Source organism: Medicago truncatula, chromosome 7, assembly GCF_003473485.1.
Source record: "Medicago truncatula cultivar Jemalong A17 chromosome 7, MtrunA17r5.0-ANR, whole genome shotgun sequence".
NCBI classification, from domain to species: Eukaryota; Viridiplantae; Streptophyta; class Magnoliopsida; order Fabales; family Fabaceae; genus Medicago; species Medicago truncatula.
In genome coordinates this window covers 22,589,649-22,599,392 of record NC_053048.1, presented here as the reverse complement: position 1 = coordinate 22,599,392, position 9,744 = coordinate 22,589,649, and the positions used below count along the sequence as shown (strand labels likewise).

At 34.5% G+C, this 9,744-nt stretch overlaps 1 protein-coding gene across 1 annotated transcript; it reads right to left on the bottom strand.

The window, feature by feature from the left end:
* Nucleotides 1–1,037: 1,037 nt before the first annotated feature.
* LOC25480163 (hydroquinone glucosyltransferase) lies at nt 1,038–2,687 on the bottom strand. Its single transcript, XM_024774582.2, has one exon. It carries the CDS (start codon nt 2,659–2,661, stop codon nt 1,246–1,248), a length of 1,416 nt encoding a protein of 471 aa, XP_024630350.1. The 5' UTR covers nt 2,662–2,687; the 3' UTR covers nt 1,038–1,245.
* Between the last annotated feature and the right edge of the window lie 7,057 nt (nt 2,688–9,744).

Here is a 9,744-nt window from a genome sequence, read left to right as displayed (position 1 = left end):
TAATATTCGCACAATATTTCTTCCATGAACATTCATTTTAAGGTATCTAATCGTGTTTGTGTTGAAGAACAAAATATTTAGTAGGATGCTGATTAAGCAGAGTTGGTTGTGTGACAGGAATGCAAATAGCAGGATGCAGAGTATTATAATCATGATCGTGGTGTGTCATTCATTTTAGCATTTGGAGCATATTGCTAAACAAATTAATAAGAATGATGAGTGGCATGTTCTTGGTGAAAAAACATGAAATTGAGAACAATAATTCAATAGCATGATACTTGTTTTTCTTTATTTACTTGTACTCAAGGACAGCTAGTGGCATTGTTTATTCTATTTTTCAATAAATTATGTTTGCCTTTCGAAAAAATAAAGATGTATTGTGGTATTTAAAAGTTAGAACATGTGAATTTAACTAAATAGTTTTAAAGTTGATTAAAATTCTCTTTTATTTTTTATTTAAGGTTGCAGGACGATTATTGATGGAGACGGAAGCACAGTTTAGCAAGCGCTAGGTTGCTAAACTTAGAACAATAATAGAACAAGTTTGCAAGCGATAAATTTGTGAAAATAGTGTTTTGGAATCCATCAAAAATTGAGAATTGTTCTATGAAATTTTTATTGAATAAAAAATTGTCTCTTATGCTACCGATGTTAAGCGTAAATAATAGGAAAATAACAAAACTCGAATGGATTGAAAATCTAAACAGAAAACAAAAAAGAGAAATAATAAAATTGGGCCGAATTAATAAAATTTAGTTGTGGGTCTTCAGATAAATTCAGATGGCTTAAAATGCTCATATGAGTTCTACTCGTGGGCCGATTTCCTTTCCGAAAAGGAATATTAATAGTCAATCGAAAATCGGATGTCAAATTGCTGTTATGCTGCAAATTTTAATATTGTTGTAAAATATAGTTGATGCGATTGACAATAATTGTGGTTTCAATACCGTCAAGACCATTAAAACAATGATACTACCTTCACAATTGTAGTTGCAGATCGCAATTTAGAACCGTAATCAAAGTAGTGCTATCACAAGGAGGAAGAATTTTCCATTGTCATTTTTCTTTGACAAGCATTTTGTCCCTCATTACACGTTGAACTTGTCTATGTCAAATTTCAACCATGCAATACAATGACAACTTCACCACAAAAAAGAAAGCAAATTTAAGGAAACAAACAAAACACAGCCAACAAGAAAATCAAAACAAAAATAAGTTAAACAAGTAATAACACTGTTTCTTTCCCTAAGTCCCACCAAAATTTTCCCATTGACTAGCCAAGTGTGACAAAGTCTGTATTGAAGAACCACCATCTTTAAGTGCATTAGCAGCATAATCTTTTAAACTCTTCATTCTTTCACGCATTCTCTTACCTTCTTCCCCTTCCATCAAACACTTAATCACATTTGCAATTTCATCCTTTTCTACAATCTCATCATCTTCAAATTTCAACCTTATTGCCACTTTAAGACCATCACTTAACAAAACAGCATTCATTGCTTGTTCTGCAAATAAAGGCCAAGCTACTATTGGCACCCCCTCTTGCATACTCTCCAAAACTGAATTCCAACCACAATGACTTAAAAATCCACCAACTGAACTATGTTTAAGTATTTCAACTTGAGGTGCCCATGATGCCAAAATAAAACCTTTTTCTTTGGTTCTTTCCAAAAACCCTATAGGTAAAAATTTCAAAGGATCTTCATTTGTAGATTCAAGATAAGCTGCACTAACTGAATCACTTGGTGCTCTCACAACCCAAATGAATCTTTGACCACTCAATTCCAAACCAAAAGCTAGTTCATTTATTTGTGTTTGAGAAAGTGTTCCACCACTTCCAAAAGAAACATACAAAACAGAATTTTGTGGTTGGTTTTTCAACCATTTCAAACATTCATGTTCATCACCAACAACATCATTGTTACTTGACCCTATTTGTGTAATGGGTCCGACGGGAAAAAACCCGATTTTTCCATAACCCTTTTGTTCCAATGCTTTTGTAGCACTTGATTCTAATTCTAAGAAGCTATTAAACAAGATTCCATCAACCAAATGCATATTTTTTGCACGTTGAAGAAGCATTTTGTAAGCTTCATTTGATCTATCTTTTGTTGGTGTTGGAAGATCAATACCATTGATTGGCAAACATCCTTGTAACTTTATAGGTTCTTTTAAATCTTTGTATTCACATGAAACCTCTTCATCAAGATTGGGAATATGTAAAACAAGTGAAAGTACAAAAGCTGAAGAAGGGAAGTAAAGATAAAACAAAGAGTTGAACTCTTTTGCAAAATCTAGTGTTTCTTGAGCAAAAATATCAGCAATTATAGCAACTAAAGGTGCTTTTGAATTCAATGATTTAAGAGCTTGATGAATTGATGGTAGAGAGAGTGTAACAGTTTGTTGAATCAGAATTGCTGGATATACTCCTTGAGGTAAGTCTTGTTTGTTGATTGGTGGAAGAAAAATTGAGTTTATGTTTGGTGGAATTGTTTCAAGATATGATTTTGATGAATCTGGTGGTGAACCAAGTGAAGGAATGATGCAAGTGACATGAAAATTTGGATGGTTTGTAACTAATCTTTTGGAGAATTCAACTATTGGGACTAAGTGGCTGAAACCAGGACTTGGAATAACAGCTATGTGAATTGTTTTTGCCATTGGAATGGACTACAATAAATGTTGTTTGGTTCACAAGTCTATAGTAATATATAAGTGTGCTACATAATTTGGTTGTCATTTCCTTCAAATAAAAATTTGGTTGTCATAAGAAGCAAAAGTTTTCATAAAAGAGTACTTACATGGTTTGTGATGTAAGAGCATATGCCATCAGTCATTATTATGAGCAATGATATTTCAACAACCATTTGGTACAACTTTTTTGACAATCTTCTTTTTCTCTCGTTTCATTGGTCAAAAACAATGGAGAGAGAAATAGGAAGAGAGAGAGTAAGAATATAATGTGAGTATGAGAGAGAAAATTATCTAAAAGTTGTTACAAAATGGTTGTACAAATATCATTTCTCCATTATTATTAGAGTTCTGTTATTTGAACATCCATTTATATGACAACTTTTAAGACAATCAACATTTACAAAGAAAATGAGGTATTGGTACAAAAACTAAAGCAATAAGAGAGAAAGTATAAAGATAATGTGAGTATGAGAGAGAAAGTTGTCACAAATGTTGTTAAAAAATGATTGTTCAAATACTATTGGGAACTTCTACGGTACACAATATAAATGATAGAAAATAATAATTTTCTTAAAAAAACATCTCATTTAACCATTAATTTAAAGAGTGAGTGTACCGATACACTCAAATATATTGGGTGTACCATAGAATTTGCCATATTATTATTATTATTAATGTTGCTAACTTTTGTTAATATATGGTCTAAGGACATATGTTAAAAAATTTATACATGGTAAATATTTGATAAAAAAAATTAATTTTAAAATTTTGAGAACTAAATTGATACAGTTTTTAAGACATAATTTTTACTTTAAATTCTTTAACATATATCTGTAAAGTACTAGCATTTTCCTTATAATAATAATACATTATCGTTGTTTTTTTTAGGGAATACATTATTGTTGTTGACTTGTTGTTATCATCGTCATATTTACACTAACTATATAGCACACAACATTTTAGTGCATTTGGTTGGACTGTCATGATGTCCTTTTTCAAGGGAAAGTTGCAAATATTTTTAAAGTTGTGTGAATCGCCATAAAAATTGTGGAGACAGGGTAAGGATTTTGTGTATAGCGATTGGTGAAAAGTTTATTATAGTGTCTTCGAAGTGTTTGAAGTTGTCCTTCACGATAACTCATATTTGATTTTTGGTTGTGATATGTTCGGTGAAGATCACCGATAAAGAATAGATGTTCATGATGTTCTGGTGCGACAGAGATTGAGTTCTCACAGTAGAGGAAAAAAGTGCATGCATGCATGTTAGCACTTCAATGCTCAAGTTACTATCTGAACGAGGTGGTTATGTGCGAAAAGCGAGAAAAGTGAAGTATACTTTGAGGGTGGCGCTGAGTCACCCTTATATAGACGATGAGAGTTATAACAACTTCCGTGATGTGGCGCCTTCTCAATCCGCACATATATTTGCGTGTGCCTCCATCGTTCCTAGCCTTATTTATCTTTGGTTTTTGTCTTATTGGGCCTCACGTTATTTGACTTCTAGCTGATTCGAAACAAGTTGAATGAATTTCTTATCAGGATTTATTTACGTCCCTTAAAAAAAAAACAATTCTGTTCTTTCTAAAAATTAGAAGATTAAAACAAAAGTATTTTGTATATCAAAATAATTAGAGAATTGATGTTCCCACATTTGATAAAGTTGTGGCACACGAGTAATTTACGTTTTTGCCCCCTCGACAGTTAACTGCCGAGGAATTAGAAACCCGGCTGCAGTTAACTGCCGAGTAAATCCTCGGGAGTTAACTACTGAGGAAAACAACCTAAACAAATTAACATTATCATTAAAATGATTGACACAACTTACTTGTGATAATGTGCACTTGATTTGCTTGCAATTCGTGAAAATGGATTTGGTGAAGATTGGAGAGAAATTGTGAATTTTGAAAAATTTTGGAAATGGGAAGTTCTGGTTCTGCGAATGATTAAGTCCAGATTTTCTCGGCAGTTAACTACCGAGGTTTTCTTCGACAGTAAACTGCAGTCGGATTTCTAAAACTTCGGCAGTTAACCGCCGAAGGGACAAAAACGTCAATTACTTGTGTGCCACATCCTTATGCAACGTGGGAACAACAATTCTCAAATAATTACACTAACTAGTGTATTCCACGTGCCTCTTCCTCTAGAATCTGCTTTTGTTTCTTGTTTGATTGTGAAGTTGTTGCTTACGTTACTTTTCTTTGGGAGGCCATGTCTTACTCGGATTTTGGATGTGATAAGGCATAAACAAATTAAGTTGTTTATCCAAACAGGGTCCTAGTCTATAATTATTAATTGACAAAGATAAGGCATAAAGGTGATTCTCACCGCTTCTGTAATACACTGTGTGTGGTTCTGAACAGTGTCTCTCTCCTTCCCGCACATTAGCCATCCCGAGTAAGTGCACAGAAGCTGAAATGGATGCACGTCTCTATGATCACCATAAGTAGAAAACCTGACGTCATCCACCTCTAAGAGATCAAGCAGTAAGCGATAATGGTGCACATAAGTATGCCCTCTGCTAGTAAGCCATCTCCCAGCACATGGTCTCTCCGGCGTCCAGCTCTTGTTTTTCTTCCTTGGGTACCGACCTTGCAAATACTCCAAAATCCATCCCTGCAACAAATAAATAAAATACATTATAAAAGCTTCATAGAAAAATTTAAATTAAATCCTAAATAAATGCAGTCTAACTTAGGAAAAAATAATCTAACATGATAATAAAATTTATAAAATAAATTCATAATGAAATGAAGATAAATATTAAATTATTACCATAAAAAGAGTCGTACTCCCAGCCATCGTTTTGTTATTCAAAATAACAGAATCATCCCGATAATCATAAAGGTAGCTAAGGCCATACCTCCCCATGACCACTTCCCAATCGCCTGCAAGTCCGCCATGCAATCAAGATATATCAAGTCGATGTGTCTGTTCGTTTTGTTAGTGAACATCGCACAACCGACGAGATATAGAAGGAAACTCCTGACACACCACACCCTCCTCATGCCTCTCTCCTGCAACTCCTCCCTCGTCTGTGGCTCCTCCAGCTTTCTAGCCTCTGTCAGGTGGTGTTCATAAACCCACTTCAGTGTGGGATAAATGATATGACCAGTAGACTCAGTCCTAATCTCAGCCCGGGCATCAGCATATGACATGCCCAACAACCTAGTCATCAAATCAATCGCACGCTACTGACCCATTGCCCAATCGTGGTCCAGCATGCGCCCGTGAATAGGAATGTGTAGGAGATTATGCACATCGTCCAAAGTAATCGCCATCTCCCCCACAGGTAGATGAAAACTACTGGTCTCTGTGTGCCACCTCTCGCACATAACACGTATCATGGCATGGGTCACGGTAGAATACCCAGTGTCTATCAAATCATGCTGGCCAGACCCCTCCACAGGCTCCCAAAACCATCTCAAACCCGCCTCCGGCTTACCAAGCTCTCTCATCTTTACCCCCGCATTTATACACTTGTAACCCGTCTGATCATGCCACATCTGATATTCAAATTAAATATTACATTGTCAGTAATTTATATAATTAAAAAACTAACCATACATAATATTAAATAATTAAAAGACTTACGCTACATAATATAAAATAATTAAAACACTTACGCTACATAATATAAAATAATTAAAACACTTGCGCTACATTCTTTTAAATAATTAAAACATTTACGCTACATTATTTTAAGTAATTAAAACACTTACGCTACATTCTTTTAAATAATTAAAACACTTACGCTACATAATATTAAATAATTAAAATACTTACGCTACATAATATAAAATAATTAAAACACTTACAGTACATAATGTTACACCTTGATTTTGGACCTAAAAATACTCGTTCAAATTTCTTTTCTAACACTGATAATTGTCAATTCGCTGTTGTTTTACTCCGAACCTCTACTCTCTCTTCGTCTGCATATTTTACTGTTTCTGTCTCAAAGTACGTTCAAGCTTGATTTTCTTGCATAAAATTATCCAAAGTGTTTTTCTTGCATCACAAGTCATTTGAAAACTCTCTGAAACATCGCATTACTTTTCTTGCATTTTATTTCAAAAAATCATACAAAAAGGGTATTTTGGTCATTTCCTGCAGTGGAACCCATTTTAGTCCCTGTGTTTGCCTCTGAGTCTTTTCAACTTGTCTGTACAAATCATTGTTGAGTCTCTGTTTAAAACCATTTCAAAAATTGCATCTGAGTCAGTTTGAATCATTTTAGTCCCTAAGGGCATTTTGGTCTTTTCTTGTCAAAATTTCGGCAGAGAGGTATTTTAAAATACCTCATTTTTGTAACTGGTTCATTTTAGTCCTTTTGTTGATTTTATTTTTGGTTTCACTTTATGTTTTTTCCAAATTACCAATTTTAGTCCAATTTTATTTTAATTACATTTTAGTCCCTGAAACACTTTTTAAAATTACATTTTAGTCCAAAACTTTTTAAAATTGCATTTTTTAGTCCTTTTTCTTATTTGTTGTCCAGTCTTTCAATTTTCTTATTTTTGCAGGAAAGCCCCTAAGTCCAAAACAGGTGGCCTTCTCTCATTGGTCCAGAAACACACATGGGAGGGAGCCTATAAAAGGTGCACAGTGCCACACAGATCCATAGATTCATTGACACATCACCAAAAACAGATTTCAACTTTCTCTCTCCATTCAGTTAGATCAAAACAGAAAATCATCAAGAACATTCACAAAAAACTCTAACTTTCCAAAACCGAAAATCATCACAAATTCATCAAATTCATCAGTTTCTTTTCGATTCTCAGAGATTCATCAAAGAATCTTCATCATTGAATCGTGTTGCTCTGCAATTCAAGTGCGAATTCACCACTGAAAGCGGCAAACTCAAACACGATCGCAGAGACTTTTTTTTCGAGGAAGAAGAAGAGGGAAAGAAAAGTCGAACCGGTGAAGGAGAAGAATACCGATTTATTTTCGGTTTCAAGTCAGAAAATCAACAAACAGAATCAAATCGAAGTTTTCCAAAGAACATATTCGAAATCTCCAACCGAAAATCACAGGTAAAACTCAGACCTCATCTTTCTTTCTCAAGAACATCAACAAAGGCGAATCAAGTGTAGATCTATAAAGTTTTAAAAGTTTCCAATCAAAAAAACAAAAAAACTTGAAAAAGTTTCATTCAAAACCGCAAAAAGAATCTCAGGTCTACGTTGATTCGAGCTTTGCACGCAAAATCCAGTGCCATATTCGTGTTCAGAACAAAAAAGGATCTCTATAAATGTAAAAAAATTCGAAATCGGAGAGGTTTGTTCAACTCCGGCGGTGGCGCCGCCGCCCTTGGGCGGCCGGCCACCACGCCGGAGGAACAAACCTCACCGGAGAAGATGAAGTTCATCTTCCTTTTCCAGTTTCCGGCGAGAGAGAGGGAGGAGAGAAGTGAGAGCTTCTCTCACTACAATGAGAGAAGAGAGAGAAAGGAGAGGAAGAAAATGGAAAAAAACCGGTCCATAAGCCTTTTTATAAACAACTGAATCGGTCTGGTTTATTTCTGGTTCTTTCCCTTCATTCTGAGCCTTTAGATCTAGGGTTTGGTTTCCTGGATCAATCCAACGCTCCCCGTGCATCCGGATCCATGGGTATTGGGCTTGGGTTTTCAGTTTGGTTATTTCTGCTTTTTTTTCTTATTTCATGCTATTTGCACCCTGTTTTCTTGCTATCTGCACCCTCTGTTTGTCCAATTTTCTTGCAAAAAATTCCTAAAAATTCCTATATGTTTCTCGATGTATTTTTGATACTTTTGTGATATTTTCACGTGTTAAAAAATGATAAAAATGTATGTAATTTTTTTTTCTTGTTGATTTGTTCGTTTTTTGATTAAACTTGTGAATTTTCTTGCTATAATCCGTTCATGAGGTTTTGGCATGATATGAGTGACTAATATGCAATTTCATGTTGAATATGCTACTGATTGTGTGATCGTTTTACTGTTTTGGTGTGATTTGTTAATTTCTTTTGTTACAAGTTATGTGTATTTTTTACATTTTGGTTATTGTTGTCATTTTTACCGTTTTGGCTCGTAATTCTTTGCTTACTTTTCTTACCATTATATGCCTTATATTACTAACCATTTCATTTCTTGTTTCATTCACTTCATGAGCATCTTACCTCTTTCATCTCAATTTCTCATAGCTTAGGCATTATTTTTCTTTTAATTTCTATGTTAAAATGTCATGTAATATTTTAGGTAGTTTAAATTTCCTTTTAACTTCTTGCAAGACCATAGAATGTAAACTAGGGCCAATGTAACGGACAATGGACTCTCTAATGATGTACACCGACACAAGCACCGACACGCACACACGTTGTATGTTTACCGCTTTAGATGTATGCTTAGGAAACGCGATACTTAGAAAAATGTCAATTTTCCAAAAAATAAGCAAATTCCATCACTTGAAAATTTTTCCGAATAAACCTTGGAGTCAAAAATCCATTGCATTTTCTTTTATTTTCTTAATCAAACTCAAATGAACTCTAATTCCAACTTAGACATTTTCTTTTTAATAATTGAAACAACTCTTCACTACTTTTTCTCATGCCTTTACGGCTTCTTTCTCTTCTTCAAAACCATTTTCTAAAAAAAACTAAAATCAATCAAACACGCAAAAAAACATTTTTGAAAGAGAACTACATGGAATTTTGATCCCTTAAAAGGGTATTGTTATCATGGTTTTTGGGTACCAAGCCATTAATTGGACTTGAACCTTTTGACCGTTGATATCTCTCTTTTTTCTTGGGAAGGGCAAAATTGAGAAAAAACCCTTAATTTTCCGAATTCGGGGGTCGTTTTCGCTACGGGAAGGTGTTAGGCACCCGGAGCGATTATGGTATTCCATAAGAACCGTTCTCCTAAGTTTATTTCTACGCTTTACTTTTAGAGACTATTTGTAAAAAAGGAAGGTGTGATTAGTGAAGAATGGGGGTGAGAAGAAGTAGAATTTGATTTTATTTCGGCTTGGAGGGGTTAAAGTCCCTTGCCTACGTACCGTTTTACGGGATCAAAACCGGCGTAGT